The sequence below is a fragment of the Macaca mulatta genome, chromosome 2 (genome assembly GCF_049350105.2).
Source record: "Macaca mulatta isolate MMU2019108-1 chromosome 2, T2T-MMU8v2.0, whole genome shotgun sequence".
Lineage (NCBI taxonomy): Eukaryota > Metazoa > Chordata > Mammalia > Primates > Cercopithecidae > Macaca > Macaca mulatta.
The window spans coordinates 34354146-34376891 of record NC_133407.1 but is presented as its reverse complement, the minus strand read 5'-3'; the positions used below and the strand labels follow the sequence as shown (position 1 = coordinate 34376891).

General features: G+C 38.9%; 1 protein-coding gene across 28 annotated transcripts in view; it reads right to left on the bottom strand.

The window, feature by feature from the left end:
• NEK11 (NIMA related kinase 11) overlaps window positions 1-22746 on the bottom strand; it is a 310863-nt gene that overhangs the window by 93489 nt on the left and 194628 nt on the right. For all 28 annotated transcript variants that reach the window (XM_077991454.1, XM_077991457.1, XM_077991458.1 and 25 more), the window contains 2 exons: window positions 20031-20191; window positions 4409-4469 (listed from right to left, as the gene is read on the bottom strand). In XM_077991454.1, the coding sequence (XP_077847580.1) occupies window positions 4409-4469; window positions 20031-20191 (222 nt within the window). The remainder of the gene's footprint in view (window positions 1-4408; window positions 4470-20030; window positions 20192-22746) is intronic.

Sequence of the window (22746 nt, the reverse complement as noted above, 5' to 3'; positions counted from 1 at the left end):
CTGTACACCAATAACAATAACACTAAAAACCAAGTCAAGAAGGCAACTCTATTTACAATAGCCACAAAAAAACAAAACAAAACAAAACAAAACAAAACAAAAAACCCTAGGAATACATTTAACCAAATAAGTGAAAAATTTCTACAAGGAAAAATACAAAACACTAATGAAAGAAATCATAGATGACACAAACAAATGGAGACACATCCCATGCTCATGGATGGGTAGAATCAATATTATGAAAATGACCATACTGCCAAAAAGCAGTCCTCAAATTCAATGCAATTCCCATCAAATACCACCATCATTCTTCACAGAACTAGAAAAAGAAATCCTAAAATTCATATGAAACGAAAAAAGAGCCTGCATAGCCAAAGCAAGACTAAGCAAAAATAATAAATCTGGAGGCATCACATTAACTCACTTCAAACTATACTATAAGGCCATAGTCATCAAAACAGCATGGTACCGGTATAAAAACAGACACAAAGACCAATGGATCAGAATAGAGAACCCAGAAACAAAGCCAAATACTTATAGCTAACTGATACTCAACAAAGCAAACAAAAACATAAAGTAGGAAAAGGACATCCTATTCAACAAATGGTGCTGGGATAATTGGCAAGTCACATGTAGAAGAATGAAACTGGATCCTCATCTCTCACCTTATACAAAAATCAACTCAAGATGGATCAAAGACTTAAATCTAAGACCTGAAACCATAAAGATTCTGGAAGATAACATAGGAAAAAACCCTTGTAAGACACTGGTTTAGTCAAAGACTTCGTTACCAAGAACCCTAAAGCAAATGCATCAAAAACAAAGATAAGTAGATGGGACTTAATTAAGCTAAAAAGCTTCTGCACAGCAAAAGAAATAATCAGCAGATTTACAGACAACCCACAGAGTGGAAGAAAACCTTCATAATCTATACATCCAACAAAGCCCTAATACTCAGAATCTACAAAGAACTCAAACAAATCAGCAAGAAAAAAAAAAAAAACATAAAAATTTGGGCTAAGGACATAAATAGACAATTCGCAAAAGAAGATATACAAATGGCCAACAAGCATATGAAAAAATGCTCAACATCACTAAGTATCAGGGAAATGCAAATAAAAACCATAATGTGATACCACCTCACTTCTGCCAAAAATGGCCATAATTTTAAAAATCAGAAAATAATAAATGTTGGCATGGATGCAGTGAAAAGGGAACACTTTTACTCTGTTGATGGGAATGTAAACTAGTACAACCACTACGGAAAGCAGTACGAAGATTCCTTAAAGGACTAAAAGTAGATCTTCCATTTGATCCAGCAATCCCATTACTAGGTGATCTACCTAGAGGAAAAGAAGTAATTATATGAAAAAGACACTTGCACATGCTGTTTATAGCAGCACAATTTGCAATTGCGAAAATATAGAACCAGCCCAAATGTCCATCAATCAATGAGTGGATAAAGAAAATGTGATACATATACACATGTGGTACACACACCATGGAGTACTATTCAGCCATAAAAAGAAATGAAATAATGGCATTTGCAGCAACCTGGATGGAATTGGAGACTATTATTGTAAGTGAAGTAGTTCAGGAATGGAAAACCAAACATCCTATGTTCTCACTCATGTGGGAGCTAAGCTATGAGGACACAAAGGCATAAGATTGATACATTTGGACTTTAGGGACTTGGGGAAAAGGGTGAGGGTGGTGAGGGATAAAAGACTACACGTTGGGTACAGTGTTCACTGGTTGGGTGATGGGTGCACCAAAATCTCATAAATTGCCATTAAAGAACTTATTCATGTGGCCAAACACCAACTGTTCCCCAAAAACCTATTGGAGTAAAAAAAAATTTTTAAGAAAACCTAGAGAAAACTCTTCTGGACATTGGTCTATGCAAAGAATTCATGACTAAGACTACAAGAGCACCAGAAACGAAACCAAAAATAGACAAATGGGACTTAGTTAAACTAAAATGTTTCTGCATAGCAAAAGAAACAAAGCAACAGCATAAACAGGCAATCTGCAGAATAGGAGAAAATATTTGCAAGCTATGAATCTGGCAGTGACTAATATCCAGAATTTATGAAGAACTCGAACAACCATCATAAAAAAAAACCAACTAACTTGAATAAAAAGAGGGCAAAGGATATGCATGAACAGACATTTTCAAAAGAAGACACAAATGGCCAAAAAACATATGAAAACATGTTCAACATCACTAATCATCAGATAAATGCAAATTAAAACCACAAGAAGATACCATCTTACACCAGTCAGAATGGCTATTACTAAAAAGACAAATAATAACAGATGTTGATGAGGATACAGAAAAAAAGGAAAGTTTTACAGTATTTTTGTAGGAATATAAATTTGTACAACCTGTATGAAAAATAGTATGGAGATTTCTCAAAGAACTATCATTCAATCTAGCAATCCCACTACTGGGTATATACCCAAAGGAAAAGATCATTATATCAAAAAGATACCTGCACTTTTATGTTTATTGCAGCACTATTCACAACAGCAAAGATATGGAACCAACCTAAGTGTCCATCAAAGGATGATTGGATAACAACAGTACACACACACACACACACACACAATGGAATACTATTCAACCACAAAAAAAGAATAAAATCTTGAATTTTGCAGCAACATAGAAAGAACCGGAGGCCATTATCTTAAGTGAAACAACTCAGAAACAGAAAGTGAAATACCAGTGTTCTCACTTATAAGTAGGAGCTAAATAATGTGTACATATGGATATAGAGTGTGGAATAATGGATGTTGGAGACTCAGAAGAGTGGGAAGTTGGGAGAGAGGTGAGGGATAAAAAATTACTTAATGGGTATAATGTACCATATTCAGGTGATGATTACACCAAAAGCCCAGACTTTACCACTGTGCAATATATCCATGTAAGAAAACTGCACTGCACCCCTTTACTTTATAGAAATTATGACAATAATATATATTTTTGAGATAGGGTCTCACTCTGGCACCCAGGCTGAAGTACAGTGGTATAATTACAACTCACTGCAGCCTAAATCTCTTGGGCTCAAGGAATCTCCTAGTCTCAGCATCCCACGGAGTTAGGACTCCAGGTGCAGGCTATCATGCCTGGCTGAATTTTTAAAAATTTGTTTAGAGACAGGGTCTTGCTATGTTGCCCAGACTGGTCTCAAACTCCTAGCCTCAAGTGATCCTCCCATCTCAGCCTCCCAAAACATTGGGATTACAGGTGTGAGCCCCCACCTTCGACCATAAATATTTTAAAATATTTTTTAAGAGCCTCTTCTGCACCAGACACAGTGTTAGACCCTGGAAAAACAGAGATGAGCAGTACAGACATAGCTTCTGTTCTCATGCTGCTTAGTATCCCCAACCCCTCATCCTGGAGGTCTCCAAGGAGCCTAGCTTGAAAATTAGTCATCTGATCTGAGGTCCAGAGAGGAAAAAGCCTTCCTGGTCTTAAGTCATGCTTGAATGTTAAATGTACTTGTTAAATGTTAAATGTATCAAATAAGTGTATTTGATATACAATTAAACAGATCACAGGGTGATGGTCAGGTAAGAAAATCAAAGACCTGTGTTATGACTGAGGCTTCCCATATGGAGATGTGGAATAAGCCAGAAAAAGGCTATAAATTGTGCATAAAGCTCCTAATAAAATAGTGAATGTTTGCCCACCTGAAAACTTAACTGTTTATATTTACCCTGCCATTCCCTTTGAATAGATTGCTTTTGGTTTACCGTTTAAATATTTTAAATAAAAACTTGTAATCAAATTTAGAAGAAAAAAATATCTCAGCCCTTTTCATCTAGTAAGAATACTCTGCGTCACAGTTTATCATCTAGTGCTAGAGTGTATCACATTTAAACTTTTCAGATAAAAAAAAAAAAGAAAAAACTAACAAATAGGGCTTTATCCATGAAGCACAAGCAATCCTATTTATTGGGACTGACAATGCTAAACGAGTTTTAGTTTTGTTTTTCAGACCAAATCTCTTCAAATAACTGACTGACCTTCGGAGTGATGGGCCTCCCAGCTTAACTGAATGTACTCTGCTTCTACAGGACAAGTTAGGTAGGGAGATTCCTTTTTCCAGAAACTGCAAAAACTTGTTATTATGCACTGCTATGCTGCCATTTGATCACAAGGGACGACTGGATTTCAATTATTTCATCCTTGGAGACTAAGAGTTACTTACAATAATAATAAGCCATTTTTCTTCGAGTTTCCTGGCCCTTGGGTCAGACATTCAACTTCTATTGGCCTCAGTTTCTTCATCTGTTATACTAGGATATCAGACTTAAACACCTGTAAGATTTCTTCGAAGTTATTTCAAGATAATCAGTAGCTGCCCATGTATTTTGAAGTCTAAAGGAACTTACTCACCTAGAGAAGTGCAACCCAGGACATTTTCCAAACACCTGGCCAACGCTTCAATATCGCTGTCCTGTCAAAATAAGGGAGAAAGATTTATTTTCCCTGTATGGCAGAAGGATACTTAATAACATGGAAAAATGTTCTTACTCCATTTAAGAAAAAAAAAAAAAAATCTTGTTCCAAAATTATTTCAGTACAATCTTATTTTTAAAAAGAAAAATATCTTTATGTATATCTACATCACTCTCTCCATAACAATCTTTAGATTAAAAAAAATTTTTTATTATACTTTAAGTTCCAGGGTACGTGTGCACAACGTGCAGGTTTGTTACATATGTATACATGTTCCATGTTGGTGTGCTGCACCCATTAACTTGTCAACAATCTCTAGATTTATTGCTCTGTCTCTCATGGCAAAAACATACACAAAAAATGTTAGCAGTGGTTTTGACTAAAAGGTTAAATTATGAGTGATCTTTATTGTCTCCTTTGTGTGCTTATGTCTTTTCCAAATTATCTATAATAAATACATATTAATTCTATAAATATAGTAAATGCTATCAGAATAAAAGAAATATTTTATTCAATTTACAATTTAGTCAATACAGCAGAAATCTGACACATTTTTTCCTTGGAGAACAACTAGCTCTTCTTTGGAAATGTATGGTCTTCAAGGAGTGCTAAATCTAAGAATATCACTCGTCATTTACCTTAACCCTCAATAAGAGTCAGACATCCCCCATAAGGGTTGGGGAAATTTCAGAACTGTATTTGATTAAAAATATTGTCTTTAATACAAAATAAATCTGTCCTTCACCCAGCAGGCTTGAAATAACCCAAAACAGCATCCTAATGATCTGTGAAAAGTGTTAATTATTTTCAGGTTTGTGGTTATGCTAAGGAAAATTAAGAATTTATGGCTGGGCACGGTGGCTCACACCTGTAATCCCAGCACTTTGGGAGTCCAAGGTAGGCAGATTACCTGAGGTCAGGAGTTCAAGACCAGACTGGCCAATATGGTGAAACCCTGTCCCTACTAAAAATACAAAAATTCGCTGCTCATGGCAAAGATTCAGTCAAAGAAAACATCTTTCAGGAGCGTATGATGGCCCATGTGACTGAGAATCATGCTGCTGATTGGAACTTTTGCATTTCTTCACTGTTTCATAATTTAAATTGAAATTTACTGGAGCTAAATGGCCTGAGAGAGTAACTACATCTTGCTAGATGCCAAATCACAGTGTCACCAGCCTTCAGTCATCTCAGCCAAATGTTGGGAAGCCAGATTTTCAAATGCTGTGAAAAGAATGGCTTCTTTGTTGATGAACTTAAAAGTTCTTTAAGTCTCCTTCCCCCATAGCCATAAACCCCTCCATTATAAGAATATGCCTTAGAGGCACAAGGAACATCTTGTAAAATTCAATTCTGAAAAACTGTCCCATAGATTCAGATTTAGTCCAATGCCCACATTTTTTTCAGAAACCTATGCAGTCATTTCACTAATGGATTGGACATTGCTTTTATGGTAGCTGTTCTCAAAAGGTACAGTCAGATCCGTGAAGTACATGATAACTATCAATGCCTACCTAGCAGCCACACAAAAAAAACTATCATATCTGAAGGAATCTCCCTTTTAAGACAATGTCAATATATAAATATTGAAAATAATGTTTTCTCTAACAATTCCCATTTATTTTTCATCTGGAAAATATACAAAATTATCAAAGACAATAAATACCCTAAATCCCACTGCTATTAATACAAACACACACACATAAACATATATAGTCGGTCTTTTCTATATACATCTATCTCTTAGATATTTCAGATCATACTATATATGTATGCTATATGCATGCCTATCTTTTAGATATTTGAGATTATACTACATATGTATGGCATATGTGTCTATACATAAGATACACATAAAACAGTACAATGTACTATTGTACAGTATTGTTTGGAATATTAAATTTATTAAATTAAAGGGGGTTAGTATTGATATAAAAAAAAGTTTATGTTTTTAGAACAGACATTTCAGTCACTGCATTCTCAGGTATTCCAAGCCAAATATGATGACATCAATAGATTGCATTTTAAAAACATTGTTTGGTTTTTCTGTTTCCAAACAGAAAATGTACAATATTGTTTGAACTTTTATCCGATGCTCTTAAAAATTCTTCAGAAGCATAATTTTAATGGCTGGACCACTGCACCCTAAAGGTATATTATATGTATTTATCCATAGCCTTATCATTGGACATCTAGATTGCTTTCATTTTATTTTGTTGTAAATAATACTGCAATGTTGATCATTACACATACATCTTTGTTTCATGTTTATTGTTATTTCTTTAGGTTGGCCAATCAGAAATAGAATTATTGGGTCAAGGAATATGACAATTTAGAAACCTTCCTCTTTCTCTGTTCTTACTCTTTTCTCTACATTCATACACATCCCAACAAGTACATTTTCTCCACAAGGAGCTAATATATGCCTTCATATTTATTTTCATCCTCCTATCTATTAAAATATGCTCTCTGTCAAGAATAGATATGACAGATCCATTAAAGTCAAAATGCTTGATAAAGTTCATGTGTTATCTCTCTCAGGATATTTGTGTTTCATAAGGCATATAACCTCATATCAGAGGAGTTAATTTCTAACAGCAAAAGTTTAGGCAGCAGCAAGTAGGCAATCTCAAAGGAGGAAGTCGGATGGGGTCTTCACAGGATTGTACAAATCACACCACGTAGATCTTCATTTAGTTATCAGGCAGTTGTTTGACAAAATAATCCAGATTATCGCCTCACCTTAGAGCTAGTCATAATGAAAGATACCATTCACAAGAAAAAAACTGTGTCACTTCATTATCCAGTTGTATTTCATTCAGGAAACATTTATTAAATTAAAGAGGGTTGGTACTGATATAAAAAAAGTTTATGTTTTTAGAACAGACATTTCAGTCACTGCATTCTTACGTATTCCAAGCCAAATATGATGACATCAATAGGTTGTATTTTAAAAATATTGTTTGGTTTTTCTGTTTTCAAAATAAAACCCTGTTTCTAACAACAACAACAACAACAAAACCAATTGTGTGTCAAATGTATACAAAGACAAGGAAGACAGATGAAGCCTAAGCCTACCATTTGGGGAAAAATAATCATTTTCTGACACAGTTTGTTTCTCAAGCTATTGCTGACAATCACTTATCCAAGAGACTCTGGTCGTGGTGTATTGTCCAAGCTGCAGCCAACTCCAGTGAAAAAGGTGCAGAAAGGTAGGAAAGAGGTTTTGCCACACCTATTAGGGAACAAACCAATAAAAACCTACTCATGGGAGAAGCCTAGTTCTAAAAGGTTTATTTTTTCCCAAGTCTAAGAACAGTTAGCCTTTATGTGGATAAAGATTCTGAGAAAGGAGCCAGAGGAAGGCAAGGCTTAAAGAGATAAGATGCCATATTCTTCCCTCCTCCACTATCCACAGTGAACTTGCTCTCGCTAAATGAGTTAAAGGGAAAAACAAATTTACATTGACTAAAAATAATAAATAAATGATTTGGTTAAGAAAAATATTGAGTAAATTTGAAACGTAAAGAGTTGGAGATGATAAACCAAAGACAGAGGGTTCTGTTTGAAAGTTAGGTAAGTGAAAACCATTTACACAGTTTTCATTGGAGCTGAATGGATAACTAAGGGAATGATATGTGTAAAATGATAACTATATTTAATATTATGTATATTATTTGGTAACAAATTAATTGTGACTGTATGAATGAATGAATGAAAGCTACCTAGCTGCCACAAGAACTTAGTTTGGGATAGAGTTCAGTTTGAGCACCAGCAGTCCCTTGGAGATGGCATATCTATCTTTAGATGATCTTGAGAGTCTCCCAAAAGGTTATTCTTTTGCTCACAGCTCCTTCACCTTGAAGGTGTGAAAACTCAGCCATCTGTCTACATCTAGCACCCTCAGCACTCTCCTGGCTGGTAGGCTATACTGACTCCCGAAGGCATATCTAGAGAAGGCGTGGTGCATATCAACACACGCATAGACAGGTTCAGAGCTACAGAAGTGTTTTCTGTTTCCAGCGGCTGAAAGCTGCTCTGAGTGAGTGAGAATGGATGCATGCACGCTTTCATGCTGTGCTGCCAGCCCCGACACCATGTCCTCCATCTGCCAAACAATCCCAAGCAGGCATAGACCTATAAATGTACGTACAGAGTAGAGTATGCATAACCTTCTATCACAGCCCCCGCTATGGAGAAGTGCTCAGCAAGCTTCATCTTGCTCAGGCCTCAGGCACGTCCTCACTCAACCTTATGTCAATAGACGCGAAGGCGTAGAGGGGCTGATTTCTTTCACCTCTTGGTCACCTCTCCTCTCAGAGTCATCCCACAGAGATGTAAATCCCACCAAATCATGCAAAACCCTCTTCCCTCCTCACCCAGAGTCACTCTGGACCTATGTTTTTTGGTTTTTTGTTTTTTTCCTGAAAGACTTCATTTGAGTATACTCACACCTTCTTGAAGCTGTGGCCATGCACTGGCCACAAGCAGCCAGGAAGTGGCCTCAATGCAGGCTGAGGACCTATAGAGCTCATCTATGTACATGAATATTGCAACTCTGTTGTAGTTTTTTTGTAGTTTTTCTTCTTTTGATGTCATTATTAACGATGCATTATTTTTATTGAGACAAAATTTGCACATGATTAAATGCAAGATCTTAAGGGTACAATTCTGTGTTTTCAAAAATGTATACACTTGTGTATACAACACCTGAAGCAAGGTAAAGAATATTTCTGTCATCCCCAACAGTTTCCTCCTTCCAGCCAATCCCCATTCTCCACAGGCACTGTTCTGATTTCTATCACCACAGACTCATCGTAAGAGTGTTTATGTTACCCTTCACTGCACTGGCCTTTGACTGAAGTAAAATTCACCCTCCTTACAAGTTCTTCATGCATAGCTGTAACTGGTCTGACTTTTCCAACCTCATATGATCTTTTTGCTCACTATGCAGTTTCCGGAATGTGCCCAGTGTTTTCACGACCTGTAGCTCTCCCACACTCTCTGTTCCCTCTCGGTGAAGCACTCTTCTCCCAATTCCCCTTTGTCCCGTCGAGGACTGGCTCCTTTCCATCCTCCAGGTCATGGCTGAAAAGCCATCTTCTAGAAACTCTCCTTGACTTCCGTTACTGGTAGGTCTTCCCTTAACCAAATGCCCATTCCTTTCACTTCAGCTTCTTCATTTTCTAGTTGCTCTTACTTCTTTGTGTCCTGGCTAATAGGCTACCTATACCAATAGACTGTACACTGCATCCATTCATTCATGTATTCCACAGTATCTACTAAGTATTTGTTCTATGATAAACACTGTTCAAGGTGCTGGGAATATAACAGAGAAAAAAAAATAGAATATCTGCTCTACTGGCTTTCATTCTAGTAGAGTGAGACAGGCCATAAATGAATAAGCAAGAAAATAGTGGCAACTCAGTTGGCAATAAAGACTATGGAAGAAAATAAAGTAGGGGAGGAAAGAGGGGATTCTCAGTCCCGTGAATGCTATTTCATACAAGGTGGTCAGAGTCCTCCCTGATAAGATGACATATAAACAGAGACTTGAAGACAGGGAGGGAGCAAATCATTTGTGTATCTAGCAGGAAGAGAATTCAAGGCTTCCAAAGGCAGGGACATGCTTGGTGTGTTCCAGAACCTGGAAAGAAGCCACAGGGGTGGAGTGAGTGAGGGCAGTTCTTGTATTGAGGCAAGAGAGGGCTTAGTGAGGTGATGATGATGAAGTACTGAAAAGCCTTTATTTGCTTTGAATGAGATGGGAGGGTTAGTAGGAGACCAGTTAGAAGCTATGACAAGGAGGTGATGATGGCTTTGGCAGTAGGAATGCAGGTAGTAAGTAGAGGTCAAATTCCAAGTATACTTTAAAGGTCAAGCCAACAGGTTTTGCTTATGGATTCGATATGAATGTGAGTGAAAGGATGTCAGTCAAGGTTGGCTCAGGAGAAGCTAATTTGGACTGAGGGTAGAGTATATGAGGGGCTTAACTTTAGTACATGCTTATTTCAGGATGTCCATTAGAGACTCCTAACCCTACTCCCAGGCAAGACTGGATATGTGAATCTAGAGTTCTTTTGTACACGCTTATTTCAGACTGGATATGTGAATCTAGAGTTCTGTCAAAACAGAACTGAAGAATGGTAGACACACATTTGGGAGCTGTCAATCAATAAATACTATGTAAATATGTAAGGCTGAGTGAGATCCCATGAAGGTGGAACTATGTCTATTGTGTTCATTACCGTATACCCAGTGCTTAGACCATTCACATATGTGATGCATAAATGAATGACCCAGAAAGTAACTCATCTATGTTGTGTGTGTGTGTGTTTTCTTTTTTTTTTGAGACGGAGTCTCGCTCTGTCGCCCAGGCTGGAGTGCAGTGGCCGGATCTCAGCTCACTGCAAGCTCCGCCTCCCAGGTTTACCACATTCTCCTGCCTCAGCCTCCCGAGTAGCTGGGACTACAGGCGCCTGCCACCTCGCCCTGCTAGATTTTTTTTTGTATTTTTTAGTAGAGACGGGGTTTCACTGTGTTCGCCAGGATGGTCCTGATCTCCTGACCTCGTGATCCGCCCGTCTCGGCCTCCCAAAGTGCTGGGATTACAGGCTTGAGCCACCGCGCCTGGCCCTGTGTTGTGTTTTTAAAGGTGTTTTTTTAAGACAGGGTCTTATCTGTTGCCCAGGCTGGAGTACAGTGGCTTAATCATGGCTCACTGTAGCCTCGACCTCTTGGGCTCAAGTGATGTTTCAGCCTCAGACACCCAAGTAGCTTGGTGCCACCATGCCACCATGCCCAGCTATTTTTAATTTTTTTTTGTAGAGATTAGGTCTCACTATGTTGCCCAGGCTGCTCTCAAACACCTGAGCTCAAGCAATCCTCCCACCTCAGCCTCCCAAAGTGCTAGGATTACAGGAGTTAGCCAGTGTACCCAGCCCCACCTATTTTTTTTTTCCTGCAAGTTACATTTCTAAACTATTATCTACTCTCCCACAAATGATGTCCAGAACAGCCCTGAAAAATATTACTAAGTTACTGAAACCAAAACACCAAGGTGACCTTATCCATCTTCTTCACACTCAGATGTACCTTTCACATCTCAGCTTGATCTCATTAGAAGCCAAGTCCTTGCTTATATGCATTCATAATTCATAGGAAGGCAGAAGATGCCGTTTAGCATAAAGCCATAGGACAGAGCTGATGGCACCTTTGTGAGGGCTTCCCTGAAATCAGGAAGCTGATATCACAACTCCCATCTCACTGCTGATGGTGGCCTTCTGCCTTAAAGTATGTGCAGTGATAGGAACACAGAGCCACATCTGCAAAACTCAAACTGCCAACAAGCCCCCAAAGCTCCCATATGACTAAAAGCCTCTTTCACTGAATTCCGAATTGCTGAAACGTGACTGTCAATGTGTCCACATTTCACTGCCAATGCCTTGTTTACTCTGCATTATTAAAACCTTCTAACTGCAGCTGTCTCTTATTAATGCCCAGGTTCTCGGCAAGTCAATGCCTGTGGGGTTGCTTTAGGGTTTCAAAGACGTTCTTAGGTATCCAATGACAGAACTCTTAAGACATTTAGAATTACAGCTTAGAAATGTAAAGGATAAAGAGACGAAAAAAAGAAGTGGGGCTGATAGAATGGCAACATAACACCTACCCAAAACAGGGCAATGGATTTTCCAGGAACTGGTGAGGCCTGTACTCCATCTGCAACAATCCATTTCTAGAATTCCCCCACAGTGAAAGAAAAGCTCCCTCTAATCAATCCTTCCACTTGCTCTTTATTAACTACTTAATCTCTTTCCACTCTATACATGCGATAGCCTAGAGAAGAAAGTCCTGCAATTTAGCGGAGGTTTATTGCCACAAAAAGACAAAAGAATTTTTCAGTCCAAAAGATAGTCATTGTGATACAGAGTTCTTTATTGCAGATTTCTATTTTTAACTCTAGTTCTAGCTTTATTTTTATTTAAATCCCACAGAGTAAGTGAAAAATGTAGCCCTGTGATTTAAATATGATTTTAAATCATCAGCTCATAGTCCATTTTCACACACTTTGGAGCTGTCACGTAGGTCCCAAGCATCTCCTTTTCTTCTCCTTTACCAACTTCTACATTAAGTTCTATACTTACGCCAAATTCCTAATGTTGGTACAATGAATATTTGCTGGTTTAAACCCCAGCTCTGTCATTGGATGGGGTAACTTAGGTCAAATTAGTTATTCTGTCTGTTTCATAGTCTTCTCATTTGTAAATGGGTGAGAGATGTTAATTCCATTAAGTGCTGTGAGTATGAATGGGATAAGGCATGTAAAGGACTTGGCACAATACCTGGATGCTGCAAGGCAGCTCTCTCTTATTATGACTGGTGTTTTCCCAGGGATGACATAGGCCCCTGTGCCTCCAGATTACCAGGTTATGTAGGAACAATGCACCCCCAACAATGGCCCCCATGTGTCACAACCCTTTCCTCCCTCCCAGGTTGGACACCATTAAATGGTATTTACTCTCCCTGTCTAGGTGAATGAAATATTCAGAAAATTAAATTTCTGATCACAAAACAGTTGGATGGGACTTGTATTGTTCTGTTTGCCAACACTGTTTAGGATGGTTTTCATATTTTTTGTAGGCTTTCTGTGTACCATGTGGTCAGGGCACCTCAGCTCTGATGATAGCTAGGAAAATAGGGGTTAATGTAGGGTAGTGGAGGGAGAAGATTGTTGGAGAGAAAAGCACTACAGGGTCCATTACAACTAGTCTTATCAGCTGTGTCTCACCACTCTCACCCCAAAGTTCCAGGAGCAGCACAGCAGAGCACAGGGCATCTCACAGTGAAGGTCACTGTCCCTTTATTTGCCCATTGACCTGTGGACCTCTGAGCAGCCACCAACAAGGGAGACCGTGGGGCTGGTGACCTTATCATCTTCACACTGAAGGGAACACTCAGATGCTTTGCATTCCTGCTCAGTTTTGCTTTGCCCTTTATTCACCCTATTGCCTTTCTCCTTTTTCTCCATGCTTTGGTATTGGGGTGAAAAATGTAGGTGCGATCCTAAACCTTATAATGGACCTAATTTTAAAGACTTAATGTCTAAGGTCTCCTACAAAGCCCGCAAACTCACACATGTACCCCCTGAACCTAAAATAAAGGTCAGAAGAAAGAAAAAAGAACAGTATATCAAATTGTTAAGAGAAGTAAGTGATACAATTAAAAAAAAAAAAAAAAGCCCACTGTGCTGTATCCCACAGCAAGGTTTGGCTGGTCCCAATATGACTAGCAATGAGCTGTGCTTTGTCCGGACAAGAAATGGGAGAGAGACAAGTGGGAAGAATCATGATGGAAATGAAGGCTGGGATGGGGGTAGGGATGGAAATTGTCACCTCAAAGTCTCTCCTTTGAGCAACACACAGTCTACAGAAGGCCCATCACCTAGAAGGAATGACACACCAAACTGGGAGTACGCACTAACACTTTAGCAAGGCTGATTGCTTTACAGCCTGGGACACAGGCCAGCAGAATGCTAGTGGAAAAACGATCGACAATCTGAAACAGCTGGGAGTCTGCTTTTTAGAACTGATGACCTCTAAGGTCGATTTAAGACAAAAAGTGTTTCTTTCGTAGTGTGAAGGTAAATTAATTAGGTCAGATCATGTAAAAATAACAGGCAAATAAGTCCCACTATTGGGACTCAACAGTTCTGGCAACTTCTTTTAAAAAAGAAAAGGACATAGGCTAGGCGTGGTGGCTCACGCCTGTAATCCCAGCACTTTGGGAGGCCGAGGCGGGCAGATCACGAGGTCAGGAGATCGAGACCATCCTGGCTAACACGGTGAAACCCCATCTCTACCGAAAATAAAAAAAATTAGCCAGGCGTGGTGGCGGGCGCCTGTAGTCCCAGCTACTTGGGAGGCTGAGGCAGGAGAATGGCGTGAACCCAGGAGGTGGAGTTTGCAGTGAGCCGAGATCGCGCCACTGCACTCCAGCCTGGGCGACAGAGCGATATTCCATCTCAGGAAAAAAAAAAAAAAAGAAAAAAGAAAAAAGAAAAGGACATAGTAGGAGGAGGTAAATCTGTATCCCGTAACAGATGAGAGATGTTGGGTCTTTTTTGTTTTACTTTTCATAACTCAGCACTCTTCCTGGAACTGGTTTAAATTTTGCCTTGTACATAGCACAGTCATTGTGTTTAGTAAAAAGGTCTTGCCAGAGTACCAGATAATGCAATGGCCCTGCAGCTATTCCCTTGCACCTAATGCATTTACTCTATCGTCAGTGGAGGAGAAGGGATTGTAACTGTTGTGCAGAGGAAAGACTGTATAAAGCAGAGGCTAAAAATAAAGTCATATAGTCCAGTTCTGCTACTTACTAGCTGTGTGGGCTTGCAGATGTAACTTCATTTCCTTATGCCTCAGTTTCCTCTTGTGTGAAGTTAGGATGTCACAGTCTTATCTTTCAAGGGACCTAGGTTTTAAAGTCAGCACTTGAAATAGCCTCCACTGCTGTTTCTTTTTTGAGCAAATGAAACAGCTGATTTGCACTTAGGGACTAGATTGTGCGAAAAATTGTATCTTAAATACTGGAAGTCTACAACAACAATCCAAAGCAACAGGAGGCTTTTACAGTCTGAGAGACGTGGGAACTGAGATGCAGGAGAGGGACAGGGCTCACATCTCTCAGCTCATTTTCACTCTGGAGCATTCAGCAGAGTCACATGAAATCCCTAACTAACGATCCTTTCCTCTCTCCCACCTTCACCTTCTCCTTTACCTCTGCCTTCTCCCTTATTTGAATTCCAGCCTATTAAATTCTAGTTTGATGCAGTTCATCTAGAATATACACATCAGAGTTGTTGCAAGAATTAAATGAAATAATACACCTGTGACAGCCATGAAATATGCAACTTAAAGTCCCTTCAAGAGAGACCCTGCTGCAAGGAGCCTAGTGATCTACAGCCCTTGGCTACAACACCTTCAGAATCCAATGCAGGGTCCACGCTGAGGTCCTGCTCTTCCCAGGCAGCTCCCAGGCAATGTAAGCACTATGGGGAAGTTAGGGCCAGGCCATTCTTTCCCAGTGCTGGACTCCAGCAACAGACCTTGCGCTCCCTCTTGGCCGGGCCAAGTCTTTTTCAGAATTGCAGTGCAGCCCGAGGCTCTTATCCAATTGCTCCCTCTCTCTCTCCCTCCCTCCCTCCTTCCTTACCTTCCTTCCTGCCTGCCAGCCTGCCTGCCAAGGCTTTATCGGAATTGCGCTGCAGCCTGAGGTTCTCATCCAGCCAACCTACCTTCCTTCCTTCCTTCCTTCCCCTCAAATATATCAGTATGGTTTAAGACTCCTCCCACCTAGTTGATAGGAATTTCCTTTTTATTTCTAATTCTGTCTCATCACCTGCTTCCTGGAGAACCTGAACTGACACAGCATGCAAAGTACTGAGCATAGAATGAAGGTTCTGGAAATACTAGCTGTTACTGTTATCATTACTATGATCTGATTAATGACTGGACTAACAGCAGAAACTCTTGGAGGCATCTACCATCATGACAATCAGATCCAAGGGTCCTCAGCAGAATCTCAGCCCTTGCCTATCGCATATCCAGTTCTCTGCCCCTGGGACAATGTTCCAAGCAGAAAATTAATTCTTTTTCCTAATGCTTCACTGTGCAGTGAGAATTTCAAAACCTCTGAATGATTTGGGGAAAAAGCATATAGAACTTCAGAATCAACTGGAATAGTGGACATCCACCACCTTTCATCTTAGGAAGAACAAACACCATAGTCCTGAAGAACCTTCTTAAAACAAGTCTCAGTGAGAGCCACATTCATTAAACAAAGCCCTTCTGAGGAAGTTTTGTGTCAAGTTGTTATTGTCCACCTAGTATGTGTATTACTGGATGCATCTGAGCCATTTATTAGTCTTGGAGAGAAAAATGATAGTCAAGGCAACAAGGGAAAGACAGAAGAGTCTGTGAAAACACTTGTCAGCCTGCAGCCCTAAGCCATGTCCACTAGAGCGCATAAAACACTTTTTAGTGACAGGTCGCACAAATGTTGCGGGGAACCCTGTTATGATGACAGCTATAAACTCAATTCTCCTGAGATGCAAGATGCTGGTTCCAATTCAGTGACCATAGACTTGGCAGAGGCGCCATCAACAATATGATAATGGCTTGTGAAAGAGGTTTTATTGATGCTGTGCTTATCACAGCAGAGAAACAGCTGGCAATCAGCAGCAATTAGGTGCTTAATAAAACTGCTTTGGAGACACTGCTGCTGAAAAGATTGCCATGGGCGGCACAAAGAACTCAGCAATCAATCTCAATGAAGTCCATGGCTGTGTTTACTTTTGAAAGCACTTCTTTCATCAAAATAACTATGTGACTTTGGCTCCATCTAAAGGAAGGGGAATCAACTTTGATCTGCTGACACACATAGAAGGCATTGGTGTGATAACCACCTAAGCAGACCCTGGCACACTCAGAGGTCCAGGGCAAGACCAGGGAAAGGGGAGAAGAGGCCAATCTGAGAGATGGCAGTAGGTCTCTCTCAATTCACAAAGTTGACCATGACTGAGTTCTGTAGTGTAATTTGTATGTTGCTAATGAAAACAACCTGAAAGGGAAGAGTCCATACTCATCACCTTTGGGGAAGGAGAAACTATATTGAATTACTGGAAGAAAACAAATGGGGTTGTAATTACCTGCCTCTAATACAAATTACTCTATCGTGTAAATGTTTTTGCTACTCTATACAAATTATTTTTTGCTACTCTATACACATTATTGGGTATTGTTTTTGCTACTGTAGAATATATATTGACCTAGAATGGACTTGGCAACACTTCTGTTTCCCTTATGCCAAGTCCATTCTAGGTCAATAAATATTCTATAGTAGCAAAAACATTGACTTGAGAATGTGACTGATGTGGGCCTGAGGCATGGGTCTGATCCTTGCCAAGCTACGTGACCACAGGAAGGCTACATCTCTCTCAGAAACTCAGTTTCCTCAATTAGAAAATAGGAATAAGATAACTACCCAACAGCGTTTGTCAGACAAAATACCATCATGTATATGAGAGGCTGTATTTAGTCTGTTCTCACACTGCTAATAATGACATACCTGAGGCTGGGTAATTTGTAAAGAAAAAGAGGTTTAATGGACTCACAGTTTCACATGGTTGAAAAGGCCTCACAATCATGGTGGAAGGTGAAAGCCATGTCTTAAATGGCAGCAGACAAGAGAGAATGAGAGTGAAGCGAAAGAGGAAACCCCTTATAAAATCATCAGATCTCATGAGACTTATTCACCACCATGAGAACAGTGTAGGGGAAACTACCCCATGATTCAATTATCTCCCACTATGTCCCTCCCACAACACATGGGAATTATGGGAGCTACAATTCAAGGTGAGATGTGGGTGGGGACATAGCCAAACCATATCAGAGGCCTTAGCATCTTGTCCCAATAGATTACTTAAAATCAATCACAATCTGTCATGTAACTTGTGATAGATATACAACCCAGAGAACAAAAACTGCTGCCCTTATATTTATCATCTGCCTTAAGACTAATAAGCAAGAATTTTTTAAAAATACTTAAAAGCAAGTTAGAAAATCTCATTTTAACATTAAGGAGTTTTGGCAGTATCATAAAGAGGTACTAGATACCGTGACTGGGTAACTTCATAATAATAATAGCTAATATTTCATTAAGTATTTTATTAAGTTCTGAGCATTATTCTAAGTACTTTATATTGATTACTTCATTTAATCCTCAGAACCACTCTATGAGGTAGAAAACATTATTTTTTCACTTTACAGATTAGAAAACTGAGGCACAGAGAAGTCTAGTAATTTGAACAAGGTCATGCAAATCACAAGTTATAAAGGATAGATTCAGATGCAAGCAATCTGATTTCCAACCTTATATTCTAACTGCCAAAGATGGATATTCTGAGACTGGCAAAATTGTATTTCCTGACCTAGGAGCTGTTTGCCATATAGTATTTTATTCATGTGGTTCTGAATCTGTTATATTTTCTTAAAAAACATTTCTAAGTGATAATATTAGTAGCTAAAATTTTACCACTTGATGCTTTGACCAAAAATTGGGCACTGGATGTATTTTGCCTATCGTGTGTTTTGCAACCATAGGCGCAGAATGAAGGCTCTATAATGTTGCAATAATATCCGTTACAGTTGTTTATGACAGTGGCTCAGAAGGTAGTAGAAATTATATTTTTGATTTGTGGTAGGAGGTGCCATTGTTTTCCAGATTCCATTGGAAAAAAATGGGGAAATCGTATAAGCAAAGTTTTTATTTTGGCATTCTGAATCCCCCCTTTAGCTGTATTTTTCTCAAAATCTGTTTGTTTCTCTCTTCATTATTTGTCTCCTAAACTACCTCTCTCTAATCCTTACTCTTTATCTCTTTCTCCTCTTTATCTCATCCCTTTCTCTGTTGGCCCCATACCTGTACCCTACTAGTTCCCTTCTCCTTGCCTCCCTCTCCTAATATCAAATTGGAGAGCACTTCTTACTGCTTTAATTTATTGAATATTATGAGGCATAATCTTTATTAAAAATGGTTGAATGGATTTAAGAGGCTGAATGGATTGAATATTAGGATATATTGCATAATCTTTATTAAAAATGGTTGAATGGATTTTTGGAGTGAACCATCTTCACTCCAGAAATCATCTCCTCTAGCTGAGTTTTCGCTCAGTTAGGTGTCCTTTGGTAGACTTTTATTTTAGTAACTGCATGGTTCTCAGTTAACAAAAGCTTTTGTAACTCATGGAAGTTTAGGATTGGAAGGTAAGATGAAAATGAGGTATGGATGTATACATTGCCCAAAGCTTTCCCTTTTATCTTTATATGCCTCTTGCTTTTTTTCTCTTGCAGACACCCAACACAGAAAGCACATGTCAGGGGTGTTTCTTGGCCTATAGCTCATATAAAGCTTAATCTTGCTATAGTCAAAGAGATCTACTACAAGGGCATAGGGCATATACTCAGAGAGACCTCACCACTTAAGCAAGAATGTGTCCTCAGAGGCTAAAAGTAGCTAGGAAGATTATCCCCTAAGCCCAGGACCTTTAGGTCTGATCCCCAAAACTAAGTCAGTCTTTACAAATTTGTATTTGCATTTAATTTGTGAACATGACCCCAAAATATGATTACCAGACAGAAAAGTATATAAAAAATCCCATTCTCTCTGCTAAAGAGACACTTGCATTTTTTAATTCAATAGCTGTAGATGAATCCCTCCTCAGTGTGCAATGTGGTATGTGCCATCCCCCAACCCCCCAAATAAGTACAGTATACTCCAGCTCTTCCCTTATCAATATGGTTCAAATCAGATTCTCCAAATTCTATAGGGCCCTGCCTGCCTCTGGACCTTGAGAAGCCAGACCTATCACAAGTAGCTATTATAATAACCCTGGCCGCCGTGTCCCCAACTTCACCTTAGAAGACTTCCTTTCCTCTCTGGGAGAGTCCAGTCAGTACCTTGAACAGTTCCATGGCTTCCGATGGGGAGTATCACATACCTGTTGGTTTGTTCTGTAAGTAGGCTGGGATCCCTCATTCTTGATTTCTTTCTCTGGTCCTGCTAACACTATTTCTTCTTCCTCCTCATCACTCTCTTCACAATAGGAATCAAATGCATCAGCATAGTATTCTTCAGCCACAAGTGGGTCTTCTGGGATCTCTGAAATAACGAACAGACAACAGTCAGATACTACCAGTTATTAAAATTATAATGAGGTAAGAATACCCTATCTTTTCACAGGGATGTATATTTTGCTTGCACTAACAAAGCTTCCATGGAGTGTAGAGCTGAATCTCAGCTTCCTGAAAGTATTTGGTTGAATGTAATAAACACTCAGCAAAATAAAACCAGTGGAAGAAAGGAGGAACATTTCCATTAGCAATTACCTTTTGAAGGTAAGAAAAAAATCATGAAACAAAAATAAATAATACGCTTTAACATCTTGACATTTGGAGGCATGAATCCTCATTAAAAATGAGGAAATTTAGGAGCAAAGGTAGGACAAGATGTCCTGGCTGAAGGGTCCTGTTACACAACACACATAAAGTTTTTAGCGTACGTAGTTGGAGCAAAACTACCGCAGCATTTTTCCTAGATATTTCTTTCTTTTTTTTTTTTTTAATGTTACTGCTAAGACCAAACAAGATGACTAGGATATACAGCAGCAGCATTCTGGCAAGCTGGGAAAAACATAATTCTTTTCTAACAAGTAATGATGGCTTTTGAGATGGAGTTCACTCTGGTGGGTCCTATTTACTCAACCTTACATTCAGCACTTATTTTAAAAAAGAATACCCACTTAAGCTGATGACAATAAACATCTACCCAAGTTACTTGATGCAACATTGTTAGTAACTAGAATAAAGTCGTTGTTTCTAACAATCTTCAGTGAAGAAAGGCCACGACTGGATCACAATAAAGCATAACAATATAAACTCTTATTTACTAATGGGGGCCTAGAAATAAAGAACTACCCAAAGAACTACCCTTGGGTCGGGGGAGGAGAAAATTATAATACTCAACTGCAGCAAAACAGTAGGTACTTTAGACTTTGCACCATACTCAGACTTAAAAATAAAATTTGTATTCTAAATTATAACACATTATTTTTCAATCTATTGTTGCTATTTCCTGTCTAGTGGGAAAAATATGAAATTTGGGGTCAGAAAATCAAGGCTGGAATTTAGCTCTTCCACCTTTTAGATGAAAATTTGTGCAAGAGACTTAAACTCACAGAGCTCCAATTTCTGTGATAAAATTAACATAAGTGTAATCTAGTAGAGTGGCTACTGAGATTTAGTAATAGAATTCTCATGAAAGCATCGGTATGCAGGGAAGTTTCATACAAATGTTCATTCAATTTCCATGTCTGTGAAAACGGGCTTTTCATTAAATGAGTTCAGAATCCTTCCAAAGCAAAATACTTAATGGATTTAGAATTCCCTGGAAATAGATGTTAAAATGTATTTGTTATCTATGGTTTTGCACTGAAACATAAAAGGTTGCTGTACAGTAAAATAAAAATTAGCCAGCTCAAAAGACAAAAATTACATATATTCAAAACTGCCTTTGCCAGTTCCTTAGAAAGCAGTGTACTAGGGATCTCATACCTTCTCTCAGCAATTTCAACACAGCGTATTTTTTTTTTTTTCAGATCAGTTCAGATCACTGATTTTCAGCTGAGCATCAGATGAGATAGAATACTGTTATGGAGAAGCCATAGTTTTAATTTTTTATTTATATTGAAATAATATATATTATTTTATTAAATATGGCTTCTAGGCATTATATCAAGAAGACACCTGCACGTGTCTGTATGTACACACATATATATAACATACCTATACACTTTTGTAGATGCATATAGAACTTCAATACCTTTTGCATACAAGTGGTTTTTGGTTACATGGGTGACTTTTGCAGTGGTAAGGTCTGAGATTTTAGTGCACCCTCACCCGAGTAGTATACACTGTACTCAATATGCAGTTTTTTATCCCTTACCTCCCTCCCACCCTCCTCCCCTCTGAGTCTCCAAAGTCCATTATACCATTCTGCATGCCTCTGTGTACCCACAGCTTAGCTCCCACTTATAAGTGAGAACATATGGTATTCGGTTTTCCATTCCTGAGTTACTTCACTTAGAATAATGGCCTCCAGCTCCATCCAAGTTGCTGCAAAAGACAGTATTTCATTCTTTTTTTAATGGCTGAGTAGTATTCCATGGTGTACATATGCCACATTTTCTTCATCCACTTGTCAGTGACGGGAAGCTATGTTGGTTCCATATCCTTGCAATTGTGAATTGTGTTGTGATAAACATAAACGCGCAGGTATCTTTTTGCTATAATGACTAGAAGCCATGTTTAATAACAATCTTCATTTTACTTACACTGAGAATGACAAGACGATCACAGCATGAGAAGTGTATGAAAACTAAAATCCCCTGAGAGATCTCCTGTTCTGCCATCAAGTAGGGGCATGTGCTTGCTGAGTGGAATGAAAGACAGAACCATATGATGTCTTCCTTCTCTTGCCCACCTTCAACTCTCTCTGAATCTCTGTGTCTTTCTCTGAGCCGTCCATTCTCTCTCTTTCCCCACTCTCTTCTACTTCCTCTCCCTCCCCTTGAGTCTCTTTGTCCCTTTGACAGTTATTCATTCTCTCACTCATTCATATTTTTCCCTTTTGCTCTCCCATTTTTCCTTTATCTTCAT